Genomic DNA, 23,504 nt, shown 5'->3' with positions numbered 1-23,504 from the left:
AGTCCCGGTAGAATATCTCATTATACAGTCTTCCACAGCCTGTCCAACTCAATCTGTCTTCTCAGTCTCTCCCTTTCTTTCTCTTGGCCTCTCCTCTGTTTTTGCAGAACACCTCTCCCTCCCTCCCTGGCTCTCACACATATACACACTCACATGCCCCCTCACCACTCCCACCTCTTCATTATGTCACCTTTTCTCAACCTTTCCCACCTTTTCGTTGCCACACTATATAAATTTCTGGTTGTCGCCGATTCTTGTCCCCACCCCATCACCTCCTACGCATTTCCACTTCCTCATTACTCCTACTATAATAGTTTCCTCCATTCACTACCAAGGTTCACAATACAATTAAGAAGATGCACTGTAAAAAAAAATATGATCCCTGTGGAAGACCAAGGTAAATTTATTCTATTTTGCGGTAGTAAGTTAAAAAATGAAAACATTAATTCAGATGTAGGTAGTAATTTAAAAGTAGTAGCACATTTATTGGGATCTGAGTGGAAGTGGGCTCATTAGGTGGTCAGCTATTTTCTAATTCACTTCTATTGGCCCCAGAACTCAGACAAAAGCAGTAAATTTGAAATCAAAAGGTGTTCATCCACTTTCATCTGAAATCTTATAATCTAGTCTTCTTCTTTGCTGTCTATTTCTAAGAAATACTGACTACAAGCAAGTGAGTCAGACTTATAAGACAGACAGATGATATATGGTTATTTATAAGGATGTCTAGGACACAATTTATGAGTTCAGTGAGTATTTTTTCTGAGTACAAGGTGATCACTGTGGCTGATTTCATGAGCTGGCACCGGTGCTTGAGTCTGGAGTTGCTTCATTACAGCTGTATCCAGAAGTGGCAAAGTGACAGCATGAGACATTCTGAAGACCATTGTGAGATCAGTGGGAGGCAAAGATAACCCTGTTGAGGGAAATGATGTAACAAATCACTGGTGCAACAGCTAAATTAAAGTTAATCGCGGATGCTTCCAGTGCTGTCTGGAGATTAAACTTCTGCTTTGACACGTAATCACAGATCCCTTGGCACATGGATCGAAAAATATAGCACAGCGATACATATATTGGCAAAGTTCGTCTCTTCTATGCACGGTGGCAAGTGTGCCTCTTCCACCCTAAAAATTTCTCTTAGAAAAATGAAATCAAAATGAATGGCGTTCTTTTTGAATGCCTTATCTGTTCTCTGTATGAAAGCAAGCTATCTTTTTCTGACTGCGACATTGAATTTAAAGGAAAATACTGGCTCACAGATCAGTGAGTTTTTGTAAACAACTGCAACAACAAGCTATTTTACAGTATTGTACAAAAATCTTTAGCTGCCACTCATTATTTAAATATTTTGGTGGGATAATGGGAAGTACATGTAGTTATTTACTGAAACATGCAAACATGCAGTGCATAAGTACACAGTATATGAGGACGATGAGTTTAAAGGAGCTTTAAGGTGAATATTTAGTATGACTACCTTTATTTTTCAACAAGTCTGAACTCGATTAGAAAAGCTTTTTTGTCATTTCTTAGTCTTAGTCCTCAGGAATAGTTCTCCGGGCATCTTGAGGGACATTCAGAGCTCTTCTTTGGATGTTGGCTGCCTTTTGTCCTGTTCTCTGTCAAGATGATCCACACTGCTGCAATAATGTTGTTGTCCGAGCATCTCTCAGGTCCTGTGTCAGGTCTTTTTTTCCCCCCGTTTCTGTATTTTCCTATTTCTCAAGGACATGACTTTCAGATGCTGCTTATCTGCATGACTTTTTTAAGCCTGTCACGTCTTCTTTTGTCTTCCATTAGTCCAGTTTGCTCAGTCTTTTTTAAGGACACTGCACACCATGTGAAGATACCACCATGACAAGTTTTAAACAATTTGGGAATCCTGTTGGTGGTGAAAAATCCTATTTTATGTTTGTCAAACCGTTTCTCTTTGGCAATTTTTCAAGCCTGATTTGACCCCGATTTGACATATGGCAATGTCATGCCATATACTTACTAAATAAAATATATTAAGTTTTGATAATGTAATATATTACTCAGATGGATGTTTAGTAAATAAGATTCTCCATGATGCTGCTCTCCCATGTTTAAGGGGATTTGTCCAGCTTTGCTCTCAGTAAATGAGCGTAAGCAAGGCACCAGTTTGCGCAGTCAGCTTTGTCCTATAAATCAATTAAAACTTGTAATATGCTTAAAAACAATTTGAACACTGGTGCAAGTTAATGTAGTTTCTCTCTGGATTTGAAACAACGGATTTTGACTGTGAGTCTTGTGAGCATCAGTTTGTGATTCTTAGTTTATGATAACTTTTTCTTTTTTTGTGTAATTATTGATTAACATTTTGATTTGTGTGGCTTTCCCTTTGCTACCATACGTGCAGGTATTTGAGTTTGTGTATGTGTCTCTTCTGATAGACTTGAACTGGATCTCACTGTGTTTTAACCGATCCAGGGACTGCAGATGGAAATGAGCTCGTACCTAAATGTGCTACAAAGCATATTTTCTCTTTTTGTTCATCTAAATTGAAATAAATAAACAAACAAACAAACAGCACAGTGTTGGTTGTTGCACTAAAGGTGTATAGAGAAAAATATTAAAACTCTCTTTTTCTGTTGTGTTTTCAGCTGACTCCAGTTGGAACGACTATCTTTTCTGGTTTCTCAGGAAACAATGGAGCAACAGACATTGATGACGGTCCCAATGGACAGATAGAGTACACCATCCAGTACAATCCGAGAGACCCGGTAGGTCATCCACTTGCCCACTGATCTCTGTCAACATGGTGTAGCATGGGTATATGTTCACTAGAGACCAAGCAGCAAAGCTGCATAAGCAGTTTTAGTGCTTCTGCCTCTTTATTCTTCCTCTTTCTTCTCTTTGACAATAGAGTATAAAGCAGTACTGATTTAAATTTTGATTGAGATCACAGTTGAGCACTGTTTACTTTTTCTTCTTGCCAAAACTGATCTTAGAAATCATATTTTTTAACAATCTGCTCCAGTTTCTAAAAACAAGTTACAAATTGGTTTCCTAATGCACACCAGCAAAATTAAGCAAAAGACAACCAACATCCAGAAAGGAGCACTTACAATTCCCTATTTACATCTTTATATAAAATATACATTATAGCAACATTAATGTAATAAACAATAAAAAAAATATTAGAAATGTTCATTTGATGCTCAAAAACAGTAGCCTATTACATTAGATTCTCCTTGTGCTTTACTTTCATCTCAGCCATAATTAATATTAAAGGCTGTTTGGAGTAAATTACTTTCACTGTCTCAGGGTTTAACTGAGCTACCTGAGTTCAGTAGCAGACTGACGAAAGGCATTTACTGTTCTAAGATTAGTGATCATTGCTAAAGACTGCACAATTAATCTTCTTCATAAAGTCAGCTGTAGCACCGTTTCTTATCTCTTTAAATGTTCACATCAGTGTTAATTTTGACACCAAATTTGTTTTAAGGAGTCTTTTGACTTAAACATCATTTAGTTTTAGTTATAATTTAGGCATCCTAATTCTTTTATTTTTAGTCTACTTTCATTCGAAGTTGATTTAATTGACCGAAAGGTTTTGTGTAAAAGTTTCTCTGTGCCAGTGAGAGCTGCTAAATGTGTCAGTAGAGGATGTCAACTCATCTCCTCCTTGTGTGTTGACATTTTGTTATGTTTTCATGAGAAACAGGGAGCTCATACCTAGGGCTGGGCGACATAATCATGAGTTTGTCCACGTAAGATGGTTAAAATGGCTTTATCGTAACCACTGAGTATAAATTGACATGTAAATACTGAGCAGTTGCCATGAGTTTTTCTTTTATCCTACGCACTGCTAATGCATCATTAATTCCACCATCCCAGAAAATTTTCTACCTGACACAATGCTGAGCATGCGTGTTTATCTACTACCAGTAAAATATGGTGACAGGAGGAGTTTCGGGTAAGCGAGACTCGCTGGATTTCACATGGAGCTTGCAGAACAAGATGCAGTAATTTGAGTAGTTTGCAAAATATGCCGCAAAACTATTGCCGCAAAAGGTAGCAGTAGCATGAAATATTCCGCCAGCTGAAAGTGCAAAATTAAGACTTTTAAACTCTGCACTAATTATTTTACAATTTTTATATGTTATAAGCACAAAAGAGCACCTTTTTAATTTGAATTGTTTTATTTTGTGTCGTCAATTCTTGCTTCATGTACTTTTTTGTTGCTATTATCTTTTTTTTGTTGAAGGCCTAGTGTTGACCACAGAAAGAGACTTACTGTGACAGTAACCTCTGTGTCAACTGATGGTTAAAATGGTTTAAATAAAACATTTCAATTCATTCAGATTTTTGTTGTTGTTTTCAAAATGGAAAAATAATGAATAGTTAATTTGGATTTAAACATTTGGTGATATATTGTGTATTATGATATAGCCCCCCAAAAAATATCACAATATCAGATTTTACTCAAATTTCCCAGCCCTACTCCTACCCTGTTTGTTGTAGACAGATCAAATTGTAGTGCACTTAGTGCACAAGAAGATTCTTCTGATTGGATGACTTCTGAATGCATCCTGCCTCACTATAAAACTTAATTAATTCTGATTTGAACTTGTCTCTCCATAATATTGTCATCTCATTTTTGTCCTCACGCATTTATTTAATTGTCTTGTTTTCATCAGAAAAAAGGTCTTTGACACAAACTAGTCAAAGAAATTAACACTTGTTCACATTAAGCTTTAGTAGAAACACTGAGATGTTATCTGTGCAGTTGAGAAATGTTGATGCTGAATCTCAGCTCCTTTGAATAAATTCTTTATTTCTGTTTTTTGTTTTAGCAAATTGTTGTCAGTACTGTGTCTTCTTCTGGTTTATTTTTCTTTGAATGTCACCTATTTTATAACCATACTAGTCTTTATTTTTTTCTCTCATCATAATAATTTTAATGAATTATTTTAAATATAGATTGCATGAATTATTTTTTTTTTAAGTTTTGTATCATGTCAAGAAATCTAAAATATATTTATACTGAAATTGCACAGTCAGGTTCATTGCTTAAACCAAACAAGTGTAATGCATGCCTTGTCAAAACTGTATTGAAAGAGAAAGAGTGAATGGCCGACCCTGGCTGCGACTCACTCTTGATGTGTGTAATGTATCTGTTTGTCTTTCAGACAGCTAACAGAACCTTTGACATCCCGCTGACACTGTTTGGCTCTGTAGTTCTCAGAGAAAGACTCAACTATGAGGATATAACAAGATACCTAGTCATCATACAAGCTAATGTAAGTTTTTTTCAACATTTCTATTTGTGTATTATTATGTCGCACTGTGTTAGGTTGGTTTTTTTAATCATATATTAAGTTAAAGCTCTTGAAGGGAACACCTTTCATGTGGACCTGTCATAAAGAATGGCTGAAGAAAATCAGCCATCTCTCATGGGTAGGCGTGTAGACTGCTGCCTGGAGTGTTGTTTTATGTAAATTTGTATTATCATGGCAACATTAATGTTATGCAGCTTTTCTCACTATTTCTGTATTGTTGTGTGAGCCTTAAGGGATCTCTTAGAGCACCCCTAATTATCACTAATGTCTCTGTTAGCCTAATTGTTTTCCTTTTATTTCTGAGCTCTGTGTATGTTTTATTTATAAAGGTGGCTTATAGTGATTTTCACTCAATAAGCAAAGCACAGTTATGGAAAATTGTAGTTGAAGTTTGAATTGTTTGTGTTGCTGATGGTGCCAAAAAAGTTTATTTTTATTGTGTCAAGAAAACCTTGCGTTCAAAAGCAGTTCTCGAGAAAGTATTCTGCAAAATATTCATATGTCTCAAGGCCCTGAAAGCACTATGGAGAGTCAGCAGTACACTGTAAGATTAATGTGTTTCTGGCTGCTTAACAAGGTGACATATCTGTTTGTCTGAATACAGTATTAAGAGTGTTTTGAGTAGCTTTGAAATTACTGTATATAAATTCCTAACAAAAGTTTAAGCTTAACTGAACCCATACAACCACAAAATAGAAAAGAAAAAAAATCCCTGGGAACATGGCTGACCATTTAAGCTGTACATATATTGCAGATAAAGTATATACACCTTGTGTGAAAACCTGTGGTCCGGTACGAAACGACTCACGGACTGGTACCAGTCCATGGCCCGCGGATTAGGGACCGCTGTTTTAGAGTCTGTGGTTTCAATCTTTATGTTAAACTTGCTAACTGTGTCCACGTCATAAACTGTCCTTTTAGCTTATTCTCTGAGTCTGAAAACTGATTTGTCTTAAAACTGCATTATTGTTAATGGCCTCTAGTAGTAAAAAGACTTCAGGTTGTAAAGAAGTCTGTAGAAAGATGAGCCTCAGCTCTTTTGATCTGTAAACACTTTCCTGATGACTTCATGGCCTCAATTCCTTGAACTGTGAAATGAAACCTTGGTTTCAGTTCATGTTAAATAACACATGAAGTTCGTTTTGCAAGGTATGTTCGTTATTAGAGTCACAATAGACAATTATCCAGGGGTATAGTCAAGACTCGTCATTAGCCGATGACTGCACAGTGCTCTCAGTTTTAATTTTAGATCCATCTCTCTCTTGTCTTGTCCAGTTTCAAAACACCAAGATAGTGTTGGCAGAATTGCTTGTCATGAGTCACTGCGTGATGTCACAGCTTCTCGTCAAGCATAGCTTACAGTAATGAAGCCAGCAGGGGAAAACTCCTCTGTGAACTTGATGGAAATCTACTATTTTTTTATGATTTTTTTCAGTCTTTAAACTATATATAATCAGAGTTTAATTATTTCATATTTGTGTTTTCTGATTTCTCTTTTTAGATGGTATCTTCAATCTTGCTCATTAAAGATGTTTCAGAAACTTTTTTTTTTTAGTTTTGAGGAGATCATTTCTTGGCAGAGGCCCCGGTTTCTTTCTTTTACTGTCGAGTAATTGGGAATATAATGTATTGCAATGATTTGATGTGATTAAGTAATATTAAAATGGGAACTTTGAGGAAACCTAATTAAGGGTTTATACCTGATATCTTGATTGTCTAGTGCTTAAGTTGTGCTACTTAGAAGAGTTTAATGGCAGAAAGCAGCTTTATCTGAACAGGATTTGAGAGTGCTCCCTCATATGCATACATAAAATGTGAAGCTGATGGAAATCTAGATGACTCACACATTGAATAGCAGATAATATCTCGTGGGTTTCTTCCTGTAAGTAAGATGTGGTGATCGCACCGACTGTTGAGTAGTTGAGGAGTTTAGTTAGTAGCCTTATTTGGCTATTTCTTGCGTTTTATCTTTTCTTTTTTCAACTGGACTGCAGATGAAAAGTAGATGTAAATATTAGAATTTAAATTGTAGAGAATAAAGATAATAAATGATCTAAGTAGACGGAAATGTTTGTGAGAATGCTTACTATCAGTCTCTCAGTAGGACTGTGTTTTTTGGGATTTACTTATTTCTATTTTTTTATGAGGCTTTCAATGAAACCCAGCTTAGGGTTTACTGGCGTTCTTTTGAGTTACAAGTCATGTGAACACATCTATTTTTCAATTTGTGTGTACCAAGGTCATACATTCTAGTGTTTCTTGTTTCAAAAGCTTCAAACCTTTCCACAATAGTAACATTCTCACTGAAAAGTAATTTTAAGATTCAGTTTTTGTCTTTGAGTTCAATGTCATCAACCACCATGTGAATTGGTCAATTGAAAAGAATGTATTTATTTAAACACCTCTTACATATATCCTTCTATTTTTAAATTAATACCTATATGATAATTATATTACCTGCAGAATATTTCCGAGTTCTAGAGTTTTAAACTACATTATTTAATTAACTTTTACCAAAAAAAATCTAAATTTATGTGACTCCTCAGAGAGACATAAACAAAACGAAATCAACCTGTAATTCCAACACGTGGGAGTTTTTGACTTTGTACAGAATACCAAATTCTGTTGTATCAATGTCATTTAGTTAGAAAATAATCAAAATCTTCAAAACATTTTCACTGTAATTGACTGTAATCCCATAATAACCAGAAAGCATGTCATGAAATGCAGCAATGCTGTTTCATTTTTATGCAATCTTACAAAAAAAGGAAAAGGTGGGTTAGCAGTGCTACAACTTAGTCCAGCCAGTGGACCAATAAACAATTTTATTCATGCTACCAAAATATGAATAAAAAGTTTGGTTTTCAGTATTTCATTGATATGATTTTTTCTACTACTACTACTCGGGTATCTTGAAAGGCGCTATACAAATCTAAGTTAAAATTATTATTATTAACTGTTATTATTTTCTCTTCTTAATTTTACATGGGTGAGACCAAATGTTGGAACTTAATTTATCCTTAGCATATATTTGCATTTAAGAAATGAGAAAACAGGCTTCTTTTTTGTCTAATAAAAATGTTAATGCCTTGCAAGGCTGAAACACCTGAAAGATGTTGAACATCATTTCCTGTGTATAGTTTTGAATATTTTCAGTGAATCATACAGGAGCAGATGGGAGTGGGAGCAGTGCATGCTATACTTCCATATTTGTTATTCTACTTTACTGGACTTTATGTAATATGTTGCTGAATGTGTATTTTTGTGAAATTTTGGTCACCAAAGAGATTCATGAAATACAAGGTGGGCCATTTATATGGATACACCGTAATAACATGGGAATGGTTGGTGATATTAAAGTCCTGTTTGTGGCACATTAGTATATGTGAGGGGGCAAACTCCTCCAGATGGGCGGTGACCAAATTGGCCATTTAGAAGTCGGCCATCTTGGATACAACTTTTGCTTTTCCAATAGGAAGAGGGCCATGTGACACATCAAACTTATTGGTGATGTCACAAGAAAAACAATGGTGTGCTTGGTTTCAACGTAACTTTATTCTTTCATGAGTTATTTACAAGTTTCTGACCACTTATAAAAATGTGTTCAACGTTCTGCCCATTGTGTTGAATTGTCAATGCAACCCTCTTCTCCCACTCTTCACACACTGATAGCAACACCGCAGGAGAAATGCCAGCACAGGCATCCAGTATCCATAGTTTCAGGTGCTGCACATCTCGTATCTTCACACCATAGACAATTGCCTTCAGATGACTCCAAAGATAAAAGTCTAAGGGGGTCAGATCAGGAGACCTTGGGGGCCATTCAACTGGCCCACGACGACCAATCCACTATCCAGGAAACTGTTCATCTAGGAATGCTCGGACCTGGCACCCATAATGTGGTGGTATATATACCACACCAAACCATCACTTTTGTTGTTCCAACAGTCTTGGAGGGATCCATCCAATGTGGGTTAGTGTCAGACCAATAGCGGTGGTTTTGTTTGTTAACTTCACCATTCACATAAAAGTTTGCCTCATCACTGAACAAAATCTTCTGCGTGAACTGAGGGTCCTGTTCCAATTTTTGTTTTGCCCATTCTGCAAATTCTGTGCGCCGATCTGGGTCATCCTCGTTGAGATGCTGCAGTAGCTGGAGTTTGTAAGGGTGCCATTTGTGAGTAGCTAATATCCGCCGAAGGGATGTTCGACTAATGCCACTCTCCAGTGACATGCGGCGAGTGCTACGCTGTGGGCTCTTGCTGAATGAAGCTAGGACAGCCACTGATGTTTCTTCATTAGTGACAGTTTTCTTGCATCCACATTTTGGCAAATCCAACACTAGAACCAGTTTCACGAAACTTAGCAAGCAGTTTGCTAACTGTAGCATGGGAGATGGGTGGTCTCGTAGGGTGTCTTTCATTGAAATCTGCTGCAATGACCCGGTTACTGCGTTCACCAGATATCAACACAATTTCGATCCGCTCCTCACGTGTTAACCTCTTCGACATGTCAATGGAATAATAATATAGGATTGGATTTATATAGGCTTTTCAAGGCACCCAAAGCGCTTTACAATGCCACTATTCATTCACACACTGGTGGAGGCAAGCTACAGTTGTAGCCACAGCTGCCCTGGGGCAGACTGACAGAAGCGAGGCTGCCATATCGCGCCATCAGCCCCTCTGGCCAACACCAGTAGGGTAAAGTGTTCTTGCCCAAGGACACAACGACCAGGACAGAGAGCCCGGGATCGAACCGGCGACCTTCCGGTTATAGATACGCTTCCCAACCCCCTGAGCCACGGTCGCCCCAATGTCAATGGCTGTGAACAAAGAGAAACTTGTAAATAACTCATGAAAGAATAAAGTTACGTTGAAACCAAGCACACCATTGTTTTTCTTGTGACATTACCAATAAGTTTGATGTGTCACATGGCCCTCTTCCTATTGAAAAACAAAAGTTGTATCCAAGATGGCCGACTTCTAAATGGCCACCATGGTCACCACCCATCTTGAGGAGTTTGCCCCCTCACATATACTAATGTGCCACAAACAGGACTTTAATATCACCAACCATTCCCATGTTATTACGGTGTATCCATATAAATGGCCCACCCTGTAGATTACAGTATGGTGTATACACTTGCTACATGAACATGAATGCTGTGCATTAGATATAGAATATATCAGATAAAAACCAGCCTTTCTGTATTATTACATGTTTATCTTGATCATATCCTGATCGCTTTTCATTCAAGACACAAAGATAAATGTAGCCACATAATTATGCATTATCACCAAAAAAATCTGTCTGTCTGTCTAGGATCGAGCCCCTAATCCAAGTGACCGTCGAACAGCCACCACCACACTAACTGTGGATGTACTGGACGGTGATGATTTGGGTCCAATGTTTCTACCATGTACGCTTGTGGGAAATACCCGTGATTGTAGTCCCATCACGTATAAGGCTAATGTGCTTGAGCTGACCGAGCCGGTAAGTTTGTGTTTGTTCTGTACTTTGTTGTATTTGTGTGTACTGTGTGTACTTAGCTTTAAATTTTTGTAGCAATGTCCATTTGTGGATCACTTACTGTCTTCAGTGGACAATGATAACATGTATACACTCGCCGCCACTTTATTAAGTACACTGGTTCAGCTACTCATAACACAACACCAGCCAATCATATGGCAGTAACTCAATGCATTTAGGCATATAGACATTGTCAAGACAACCTGGTCAAGTTTGAACAGCAGCAGAATGGGGAAGACAGAGCATTGTTGATGCCAGTCGGGCTAGTCTTAGTATTTCAGAAACTGCTAATCTCCTGGGATTTTTCTGAATTACCATTTTTTGATTTAGGTAATATCATACAGAGTTACTTTAGTTACAACCTTTTAGTTCCCTAATTTCCAGTAAAATGAAAATGGCAGATTGCAGATGGTTTAGAAACTTAGGGGAAACTGAAATTATTAACCACAGGGTATATTGATAGACTGTGTCACTATGGATATCTTCACTTTCTTGTCTTCGAGCTTTCAAATCAAGGTCTAATGCCAATTCAAGCCAAATGTATTTACTCACTTTGGCATTTAAAATGTAGCTCGTTTTGCTGTAAACTACAGACTATGTAATTAGAATAGGGGCTAAATTTTTTTGTACACTCTAAAAAAAACATGCAATTTCATTCTGTATGTTAACTCCTGCAGAACCCATTGTAAGTTTTTCATAAGGAATTAGAGCCATTTGAAAAGGAACCCTGATATTTTAATAATAAGACCTTGTCAAGCAATGTCTGCTGGGAGTTACAATTTGCATAAAAAAAGGATTTTACTGTGTTTATACAAATGACTAATGAGCATCATTGTATACAGGGAATGTCTTGGTTTTATATTTTTGAAATACAAATAGGTATTGTTTTCCTTCGATTATGGCAAAATTGTATGGCGGATGAAACTGCTATCCTAAAATATGTCATGTGTGGCCATCAAAGAGTTCTTGACATTCAAAGTTTGTCTTTTATAGATCCGGCTGTTACTCTCTTTTGTATGAACAAGTGTTTCAGGGCAGATTCTGCAACACTGTAGCCCATATTTATGCTTACACAGCTGTATGTACTTTTGCATTTGTATCTGTGGCATTTAGCTGATGCTATTGTCTGGAGAAACTCAGAGTACAACTTTGTAAACAAGGGGGGGGAAAGTTGCTTTAGGCAAAATCTTCAGCTATGACAAGTCAGCAGTGCATTCATCCCTTACAACACATATACACACACCTGCACACACCCTTGATGGTGACAAGCTAGCAGTGCGTTCATGCCTTAATGCCCCCCATTCACCGACACACATGTACATAAATCCAGTACCACAGCCGTGGACCGGACACCGTCTTCTTCATCTCTCTATTTTACACTGAGATAGTTGTCGCATGCACACACATGTGCTGACTCTGCTCCAGACAGGCTGAAGGAACTATTTCTCTGCCTCAAGATTTCTCTTTTCACCTCTCTCTCTCTCAGACACACACACACACAGACACACACACTCTCTCTCTCTCTTTCCAGCCAGAGGAGACAGTCTTGGCTGGGAGGAAAAACAGGAGTAAATCAACTTTACAGCTTGTGGTTTTCAGAAGGAGTAAGTGTATGTGGACAAGGACAGGGTTTAAGATGGAGATGGGGGGGGGGGGATCTGGTGGATGGGGAAGAGGGGAGTGAAAGAGAAAGGGGGGAGGGGCTAGGCAGAAACAAACTGTTTTTCCTGGGAGTTACAATTTGCATAAAAAGAGGATTTTACTATACTGTCTATACAAATGACTAATGAGCATCATTGTATACAGGGAATGTCTTGGTTTTGTATTTTTGAAATACAAATAGCTGTTTTTTTTCCTTTGATTATGGCAAAATTGTATGGCGGATGAAACTGCTACCCTAATATATGTCACAAAATGATACTATGTGTGGCCTTCAAAGTGCTCTTGACAGTCAAAGTTTATGTCTTTCATAGATCCAGCTATTACTCTCTTCTGCATGAACAAGTGTTACGGGGCAGATTCTGCAAATCTTGAGGGGTCACAAAACCCTTGTTATGTGGCAAGTGTTTAGTGTTGGGTTTAGTGTCCTTAAAACCCAAAGAAATATAGGAAAAAAACACACACAAAAAACCCCAAGTCGCTTCAAACACCAAGATTGTTTCTCACTTGTCGATTTTCTCCCAATACAGAGCTCTTGCTTACTCCAGACGCTTCGCTGATTTCAGTTTTTCTGATCTTATGCAATCACAGCAATAAAAATTGGAGTCAGTCAGATAAGCTGTGGTTGCTTGGCCTCATCTTTCTGTAAACTTTATATTCACTATTAATGAATTTCAGACTGCGTTCTCTCTTTACACGAGTTGGGAGCAGTGCAGAAGTCAAATTAAGGCTCATATTCAGGAAACCTATTTGACTGCCAGCACCCACATGATCATCATTAAGGAAAATCATTAAGAAATCTATTTCATAACAGATTACCAAATGACTGCCATGTATTTACTGCTATGACAGGTCAGAATGAAAAAGGTCCTTCACATAGAGCTGTCCTCTAAAGAATACAGTCTTATTTATCTTTAGGCTGCTCCCACCACAGAGCATCATTTCATCTCACCCTCCTTTGTCACGCCAAATGTCCCCCTTCACTACATCATGCAGTGATGTAGTGAAGGGGGACATGCAGCTTGTTGCTGAAGGAGGACACTACATCTGTGATCCGTGATCGTCCTCTTTGCCGTTCTAGTAACTCTGTACTCACCATGCTTTGTCCAGTATATCCACTACCCCTCCTCTCCACATGTCCAAACCACCTCAGTCTTGTCTCTCTAACTTTGTCCTCAATCTGCTCACCCTGAGCCGTCCCTCTGATACACTCATGTCTAATCCCGTGCATCTTGGTAGCTCCAATTGAAAACCGTAACATATTTAGCTTTGCCACCTCCACCCTGGCCTCCTGTCTTTTTTTAGTGCCGCTGTCTCTAAGCCATACATCATAGCAGGTCTCACTACCATCTAGTAAATCTTCCCTTTCACTCTTGCTGCTATCCTTCTGTCACAAATCACCCCTGACACTCATCTCCACCCATTCCACCCTGCCTGCATTCTCTTCACCTACGTTGTGTACTGTCCGTCCATCCAAAACAACGGAGAAGGGCATTGTCCATGATGAGTTGAAAAACCCCAGCTGCAGTATTTAAACTAATCTATTTTTAGTATCTCTACACCTTACATGTGCACCTTTCCTCTTGTTTCTCTCTCATTCACACAATTCTGTCTCAATTCCACAAACTTTTTATGAGAATACACCAAAGTCATTTGTGTCTTGTATCTGCCTCCCGACTCTCAAAAATCCCCATGAATAAAGAAATTAGAACTTTAAATTCACACTTTTATTTATTTATTTTTGTCATGAGATGCATTGAAAGAGAAAGTAATGTAGTTTCTTTATCACAGATATCTGGAAAATTGTATATCTTTTGTATTTCTGTATGGAAATTTAAAAGACATGAGCACTGGCAAAAAGAAAATAACAAAAGATGTCTCTGAGTTATGAAAGGTAAGGGAGAAATAAAGCAGTTTTGGAGATTACTTCCTTCCTTACTTGGAATTAAAATTTGCGGGAATGGGTTTGACTTTATTTATTTTTTTATTTTGTGAATTCAGTTCATAATTTTAAATTTCTTCTTTTTAGTGCAGAACATAACAAATAACTGCTTTAATTGTACCTTTTTATTCATTTTTCAAGGTAGTTCATTTTTCATGAAAAAACAAGCATTGCTTTTGCAAAGCAGGCTTAAGCCTTTATATATTTCCTTTGTCCACAAGTTAGTCAAAGTATGAGTGTGTCTGTAACTGAGGCCTTCTAGGAAGATTTGTCTGTATTAATCAACCCCTGTGGTCTTGGTTAATACAGTATAATTGTCAGTTCTGGCCTTTGCTTAAAGATGAAAAGAAAGTTCAATGACGTATTCTTGGAATAAATAAATGCAAAATCTCTTTTTCTCATAACCCATGATTTGGCTAGCATGACAGCAGTGTAGATGAATATCTACTTCCAGCTTTCAGAATAATGAGAACTTTGACTGTTTGAATGACACACACTATATTAAATTTGCATGTTATATTTTCTGTTTCTGATTTGCTTCTAATGCACTGTGCAGAGATTCTTCTTCTTATGGTTACACTTTGACACTGAAACACTGAACCAACAGTGCTCTTTTATGCCTTACAGTGTCACTATTTTGGTCAAATGTAATCATTTCTCTTGAAAGAAATTACAGCAGCTATAAGCCTTCCTCCCTCTCTCTGATTGGTGTTTATATACATAGTAATACACAATATTATATGCACTCACATACATTTAAATGATCAGCACAATGCTTAAACTGTGCTTTTTTTTCCTCATCGGTTGCCTTTGGTGCCTTTACTACCAGTGTCGCAGTTTGGCTAGATGAACGAGCAGACTGTGTGCTTTGACAGTGGCAGCTGCTCTGCACATTTCAAAATTACCAAGGAGAAAGGAGCAATTTGAATTTTACCAAAAGTCTTAGAACTGAAGAAAGCTTGCATAAACATCATTATCAAATCCATCCAGAGTGAAAAAACAGGAACAGCTTGCAGAAACTGAAGAGAAGGGTAAAGGGTTATGCTGTGCAACAGTTTTTCGTGAAACACTCAAAGGTTTAACCTGAAGATTTGATGATCATTTAAGTTACTGGGTGGTATTTTTATGCCAACAGCAGGTCTCCTGTTGGTTTGGAAGCAAAGAACTGAGGAGGTGCAGGGAGATAGGTGAAGCTATAGAAAGAATGGAACGACAGCAACAAGCTGCTGTTCCTGGTACAAGAAAATTGGGGAGGGGAGGAATGAGCGATGTGGAGAGAAAAGGCACCGTAATAGTTTGAGTCCTAATCAGGCTGATGAGAGATGACAACCTCAGAGCCTTGGAGCCAGGATAACTATTCTCTCTCTGTGTCTTTCTTCCTCACATACACACACACACACCCCAAGATGCTGGTCATTATGCCGAGGAGTTGGCTGTCAGGCCATGTTCACACATACACTTCAAAAACACTGCCATCTCTGCAGCGCAGTATTTCATAGCTGTAAGGGATAAACCTGATTATTGACTGAGACTTGACCAATAATTTAATTTAGTTTATCATTAAATCATACTGCAATTGACTGGCAACAAGATGCATGATGCAAAGAATACAGTACTCTGTCTGTAATAACAGTATTTTTTTTGTTGTTGTTTTTTTACCTGCAATGACACACTCAGCTTCCTTCTGCAAATTCACATCTGTTACTTGTCCACATGTAGTTATATGGGAGTGTGACAAGTTCCCGTTGCAACATAAAGTCTTGCCGTGCACTTTTGTGTAGCTCAGTATCCAGCACAAAGCTTCTTCTGACCACCAAATGCCCTCCAAGATTTTTCCCCCCTCTATTGATCGCCTCGCTGCTCCCTGGATCAGACATCTGCCTGCACAGCGGCTGCCCATTTGCTCATTAGTTCCTCAGCATATACGCATATATACATGCACATATATGTAAATACATATATATAAACACTACCAGTCATAAGTTTGGACACTTCTTCTCATTATTTATTTATTTTTTTCACATTTGTTACATTGTAGATACATACTGAAGACATCAAAACTATGAAGCAAGATACACTGAATTATGGAAAAAATTATAAATAGCCCTAAATATGTCTTATATTTCAGATTCCTCAAAGTAGCCAACTTTTGCTTTGTTGACAGTGCTGCGTGATGTAGTCACCTGAAATAGTTTTCACTTCACAAGTGTGACTTGTCAGGGTTCATTTGGGGAATCTCTTGCCTTTTTTAGTGCGGTTGGGACCATCAGTTGTGTTGTGCGGGAGTCACAGCTGACAGTCCTATTTGACAACTATTAGAATTCATATTATGGCAAGAACCAATCAGCTAAGTAGAGAGAAACGACAGTCCATCATTACTTTAAGAGCTGAAGGTCAGTCAGTCCAGAAAATTGCTAAAACTTTGAATGTGACGAAACAGGCTGACATGAGGGGACCGCCCCAGGAAAGGAAGACCAAGAGTCACCTCTGCTGCTGAAGATAAATTCATCTGAGTCACCAGCCTCAGAAATCACAAGTTAACAGCACCTCAAATTAAAGCCCAGATAAATGCTACACAGAGTTCCAGTAGCAGACACATCTCTACATGAGCTGTTTAGAGGAGACTGTGTGAATCAGGCCTTTATGGTCAAACAACTGCTAAGAAACCACGACTAAGGAAAAGCAACAAGCAGAAGAGATTTGTTTGGGCCAAGAAACACAGGGAATGAACTTAGTGGAAATCTGTGTTTTGGTCTGATGAGTTCAATTTGAGATCTTTGGTTCCACCTGCTGTGTCTTTGTGCAACGCAGAAAAGGTAAATGGATGCTCTCTACATGCATGGTTCCCACTGTGAACTATGGAGGAGGAGGTGTGATGGTGTGGCGGTGCTTTGCTGGTGACACTGTTGGGGATTTATTCGAAATTCAAAGCACACTGAACCAGCATCCTGTAGCGACATGTCATCCCATCTGGTTTGCGTTTAGATGGACCATCATTAATTTTTCAACAGGACAATTACCCCAAACACACCTCCAGGCTACGTAAGGGCTGTTTGACCAAGAAGGAGAGTGATGGAGTGCTACGCCAGTCACCTGAACTAAACCCAGTCGAGATGGTTTGGGATGAGATGGACCACAGAGTGACGGCAAAATGGTCAACAAGTGCTCAGCATCTCTGGGAACTCTTTCAAGACTGGTGGAAAACCATTTCAGACGACTACCTCGTGAAGCTCAGCAAGAGAATGCCAAGAGTGTGCAAAGCAGTAATCAAATTAAAGGGTGGCTTTTTTGAAGAATCTAAACTCTAAAACATTTTTTGAGTCATTTCACACTTTTTTTATTTACTACATAATTACATATGTGCTCATTCATAGTTTTGATGCCTTCAGTGAGAATTTACAATGTAAGTAGTCATGAAAATAAAGAAAAAATATGAGGTGTGTCCAAACTTTTGACTTTTCAAGAGCAAAGCAGGTAAATAGCTTTCAGTATTACCTGCAGCTTGACTTGCTATGTTGATCTTTTTTTAACCCCCAGCTTATTATTTGGCCCAGTTATATCAGACTAAACCAAATACTCAAATAAAATTCTTAAGTTTATAACTAAGCTTAAGAGTGGCAGTAGCCAACAACTGATCTTCATGGAGTAACCCCAGTTTTGCCCAGTCCAGCCGAAGATGAAAGAGGCAGAAAAACTACTATATTTAAAAGTTGTAAGAATATTACATGGTATAGAAGCCAAATCAATCACATTACTGAGCAGTTTTTCTTAATGGTTTAAAAGTATTCGTGTGTATAAATTGGCTGTAGCGATTAATGGACTTTATTATTTTATTAATTTCCAAAATCGTTAGTTGCTTAAGTTAAATACTAAACAGCAATTCAGTGACAGTGCCAGAGCCCTGCCACATCTAAGTAAATTTGATTTTGACCGTTTAAAATTTAATTTGGACCGTCTCTTAAAATTAATAGACATAAGTGATGGATCACTTTATAATAAAGCAATGCAATAAAAAAGCCTGATTAAAAAAAAATCCAGAGATCTCTGACTGAGCTGATGTGTGTTTATAAAGTCAAAAGCCCTGCTTTAAAATCAGGTTGTGGTCAAGTAGTCTTTTCTGTTTAGGAAAGTTCCTAATTGAGTGAAATGACCCAGTATAAAGTATGAGCTTATATAACTTTCTAAATTCTACAAAAAAAAATCATCAGTTTTGCTGGTTTGGGCTTAGCTGACGTGGACTGACTCAAGAATTTCTTCATGCTTTTTTACCAGCTAGTCAGTTAATAAGCCAAGCCATGCAGCAGCATGAAGAGCTTAAATAGAAGTGAGTGACTTCCCTGGAGATGCGTCACAATCATATCAAAGTTTGTGTATGCCCGTAGATAATGTGGCGGGAGTGATGGAGTAATTGACAGTATGAATGATAAATTATTTACAGTGTCACAACAGTATTGCCTCCACCGTCACAAATCACAGGCTGACTCTCACATCGCTTTTGTAGTTCTTGTTGTCAGTGCTTTTTTTCCTCATTGACAAAGTTAAATGGTGTCAATAACTAAAATTACAGTGGCACTCTTGCAGTGTTTTCGCGACCTGGTTGTCTTTCGGGGGCTTTAAGTTTCTTCCATGCTGCATTAACATCTCCCTGTCTCCCTTCACTCCTGACAGATTCATCTCCCTTCTATATATTTAAACCCTCTTTTACTCCACTCCATTACTCCCCATAACTTCTTCTCTGCCGGTGTTTTCGCTCCCTTCCTCTTCAGGCAACAGCAAAGATGGCTCGGTGAAGGCTGGTAGATTTTAAGTGGTGCATGACAGGTGCGGCAGTTAAATGTTGTGTCATAGCAGGTGTGTACGGTGCATGCATGTCTATGGGAGGATGCGTATTTAGAAAAACTCGCAGGCTTGTTGTTGTGCTTTGTTTGGCATTTTATTTCCTTAGTGATCATAATTTATTCCCATGGACATGTTATATTTCTCCCATCGGGGGTCTTCTCATTGCACGGACCACAGCAATATCGCACTGTCGTAAGTCAACATTATAGCCCGGCCACGTTAGTATGCAGATGGAGCCAGATTCTCAACTCCTACTGTGTATTTGTGTGTTTGAGTGTGTGTGCGTGGGTGTGTGCACAATATATATTACCATTTATATGCTGCACTTATATAATACATTTTAGTGTGTGGATGTGCATATTTACCCTCCTGTGTGATTTTTAAATTTACTCCAATTTTGTGTTGTCTTCAACAATACATTTTCCTGTTCTGCTGCTCCGATGTTTCCTCTGCTTGGATATAGTTTGCGCATTAAAATAACTTTTCCCAGACCACCAGTAATTAAATAATTGCTATGTCTTCCTCCTAATTTTAGCAGAGCTTCTGTTATCACACACACAACGTTGGCAGTGGATGTTAAAAGTGCTGTTCTATGTCCAAGTTTGATTGATTCATTGTTTTTCTCTCTCACTCTGTGGAAAATATTTCTCCAGAGTAAGGTGAATCCGCTCAATGTGACTCCACCCATACAAGCTGTGGACCAGGACAGAAACATACAACCTCCCTCTGACAGGCCGGGGATCCTGTATTCCATCCTTATTGGTAGGTTTGTTTGTTTTTATTAAACATTTTAGGAAGTTATTTAATAAATGGCAAAGCGGTACAGTGGTTTGCAGTCACATCACAGCAAGGAGGTTCTGGGTTAGAACCCTCTGGCCTGCTTGGTCCTTGGTGTGTCGAGTTTGCTTGTACTCTGTGTGCCCACGTGAGTTCTCTCCAGGTCCTCTGGCTTCCTCCCACAACCTAAAAGGCATGTTGGGTTAATTGTTACATCTAAATTGGCTGTAGGTGAAAAGGAAAAATAGCATCCTTATGTTTTTGTTGTTGTTGGGGTTTTTTTTTTACTCAAACAATTTTAAATTCACTTTTTTTTTTAAGACTGATTGGTGAAACATTATTTAACATGCCACTTACACAGGGCAATACACTCTGACTCTGTTCTTTCGAGATTATCTTGTCAAATGTAGATCAGTGGTATTGCGGTTCCTTAGGCTAGATTTAAGGCCCAATGCTAACGTCCACACTCAGAAATTTTAATATAAAAGTAAAAAGTGCATGAATTATTGTATCTTAAAGGCTGCCTTTGTACTATATTATTTCCACTAGAGCACTTTGTTGTCTAAATGCAGGCTTACTTGGTGGTCCTAGATGATCCGAAAGTAGAATTTAAGCAAGAACCTTCAGCCATCAAGCCCATTTCCTTTGGAACCAGCTCCCGGTTTAGGTTTAGGAGATGCATGTTCTCTACTTTTAAGAGTGTATGCATATCCTGTATGGCATAAGAGAGGCTTAAAATGTTCCTTTTTAAAAAAGCTTAGTTACACCTGGATCAAATGACCCCAAACCAAACCATCCCACTGTTTTAGGCTCATGATACACAGAGAACTCCATTTATTTATTTTCCCTTTCATATATGTCATTATGTTTTGTGTTCCATCCTGTTTGTTGCTCATGGTTTCAGCTTTCTGTCATTTATTTCCCCCCACCAACCTCAGGTAATAAGGTTGGTGAGAGCATCTGAGCCTTTTTTGTTAGAGGTTTTTCTTGAACCTCTTCTTTTCCACCGTTACCAGATGCTTTGTTGTAGGGGATTGTTGGATTGATGGGGTTCTCTCACTAATCAGTGTTTTTACTTTACAGTATAAAGCGCCCTGAGCTGCCTGTTGTGTACTAGCACTGTATAAATAAGCTGTGCTGAATCAAATGGAATCAAGTAACACACCTACAGAAGCACCACAGCTGCACACACATTTGCCATCAGCGTGGAGAATGAGACCAGGCCTAAATGTCCCTAAGGCTTTTGATGAAGCAACTTAAATAGACAGTGATAAAAAAGTATGCTCTGGACAGTTTGTGAAAGATAACATTATACAGAATTACAGAGGTGGAATTGTTTCTCATTAGTGCTTTATACGTATCTATAAACTATAGGACAACTGTGCATCATACAAAATATTTTGATTACCATTTGAAACTATAAAATACAGCATAACAACAACTTCAACAAGTCAGGATGTGCATAGTCTGTAGAAATGTACTGACATGACTTGACACAGGCTTGATTAAATTTCCCAGACCCCTCCTGTGAAACTAATCTCTCTCTGAGTGAGGATTATTAGAGAAAGTGTGACAATGGGCAAAGAAAAAAGATGTTGCAGCTTTGCAGCTCATCCAACATTATGATTCTAAATCTAAAAACAGAAATTACTCTTGAAAGTAAGCTGAGGAATATTTAATGTGAACTGCAGTGGTTTTGGTTCCACTACTTGTGATTTTTAAGGAAGGATCTGACAAATATTTGAAGTGCCATTAATGGAGGCAGGTTAAATAAATAAAAAGTGAGGCTTTTATTTTACTGTTAAACATCTAAATGCGCCAGTTCACCTGAAAAAGCAAGAAACACGCAGGAGGTGAAAAGACAGAGAGAAGATGGGAATTGCAGCACTATCTATGCACAAAAAAACATTTATACACAAAAGGGTAATCAGGAAATAGGACACAACGGGGTAACTAAACACAGGTAAAGATAATCAAGGACAATGAGACAGGAGGGGGAGTAAAACATTTAACACAGGAGACAAAAAACTATCAAAATAAGACTGGAGTTGATAATCTAACAGGGAAATGTAGACATATGAGTAAACTTTTAAAAAAAAAAAGTAATTTATACAGGAGGATGAGATGAGATTTTTGTGAAACCACAAATTAAAATCTAAAACAAACAGTAAGTAATCTAATAACTAAAAACTGAAAATATTAAGGAAATAGAAAAAGATGCAATTGTAAATAGTAATAAAAGTAAAAAGAAGGAAACATTTAACAACTTGAAAAAATCAAAGTCCTCCATATGAGACGTCTATCCAGTTGTACTCTTGCTGCATGTCATACTTGGCCCTCATTCTTTCTGGACTAACATAGAAATAACATTAAAAGAAAGGGCTTTTGCAAAATTAAGATGTTTAATATATTTACCTAAGCTTGAATTCTAGGTAAAAACACATGCCTTAGATATAATAATAAAAAAAAAGATATATTATTGGGCACTCACTCAAAGAAATTTATGTAGCACATTTCATTCCAAGTGGAGGCACAAAGTATCCATAAACATAGTAGAAATCATCTGTCTTGGAACGTGCCATCTCTCAAAAGCCAGTCAGATCAATGCTAGCTGCTGTAGCTGTAAAGATGTAACATAGACCGAAGTGCACACTTGAGAAATGTGATTGTGTACATCTGCCTGTGTTGCTGCTCTTTTTACCAGAGCTTGATTTCCCCATTGAACAATGTAGCCTTCATAGGAATCATATATGTACGGGCGGTGTGTACCTGTTGCGAGCTGCGATCTTTAAACTGGGAGCATTATCCAAGTCTCTTGCCTTGGATTCTCCCTCTAGAAACCCATCAAGCAAACATAAAGTGATTCTAACACAAATGTTTCCTCCCCTCTCCCACAGCAGTATATCTTCTGTTAAAAATGCATTTTTGGTTTGCTCTTACTGTTTGTGTTTGTTGTCCTCTCTCTTCCAGGCAAACCAGAGTCCTATGTAGAATATTTCCGCTTAAACAGAACCACAGCAGAACTTCTGCTACTGAAGCCCATCGACAGAGAGCACTACCACAGATTTGATCTGGTGATCAAGGTGAGAAACACCGCAGCAGCAAACAAGGCAGTTTTAATGAGATTTTCTTTTTTCTTGCATGTTTCTTCTACCTCAAAGAAACCCGCCAGTTCACTCTGTAGTGCTTTTTTAATGCCTTTAATCTACAAATATTCATCAAGCTGATCAGCAAATCTCTAAGTCCTAATAAAGACTGTTTATGTAACCTGGACGTGTGTCCCTCTATCTATAAAGAGATGATCTATACTGCTCGCCCAAGTGCAATGTCTACAATATCCGAATCTAGGTTTGGGAAGGAGATTGGCGGTAGCAACTCTGTAAGAGCAATAAGACTTCCAACCCACATAACACGCACGACCACAGGTTTGTGAAACAAAGTTTGCTTTA

The 23,504-nt window shown here is 38.1% G+C and overlaps 1 protein-coding gene across 3 annotated transcripts in view; it reads left to right on the top strand.

Moving 5' to 3' along the window:
• Positions 1 to 23,504, top strand: part of LOC102303649 (protocadherin-15) — a 243,512-nt gene that overhangs the window by 62,076 nt on the left and 157,932 nt on the right. For all 3 annotated transcript variants that reach the window (XM_005928144.2, XM_005928143.2, XM_042223310.1), the window contains exons 7-11: positions 2,625 to 2,744; positions 5,157 to 5,267; positions 10,632 to 10,802; positions 19,932 to 20,040; positions 23,026 to 23,138. In XM_005928144.2, coding sequence (XP_005928206.1) covers positions 2,625 to 2,744; positions 5,157 to 5,267; positions 10,632 to 10,802; positions 19,932 to 20,040; positions 23,026 to 23,138 — 624 coding nt within the window. The remainder of the gene's footprint in view (positions 1 to 2,624; positions 2,745 to 5,156; positions 5,268 to 10,631; positions 10,803 to 19,931; positions 20,041 to 23,025; positions 23,139 to 23,504) is intronic.

The sequence above is a fragment of the Haplochromis burtoni genome, unplaced genomic scaffold (genome assembly GCF_018398535.1).
Source record: "Haplochromis burtoni strain Fernald_Lab_line unplaced genomic scaffold, NCSU_Asbu1 Contig_108, whole genome shotgun sequence".
Classification (NCBI taxonomy): domain Eukaryota; kingdom Metazoa; phylum Chordata; class Actinopteri; order Cichliformes; family Cichlidae; genus Haplochromis; species Haplochromis burtoni.
The sequence above is the reverse complement of the archived record's forward strand: the minus strand, read 5'-3'. Positions and strand labels throughout refer to the sequence as shown.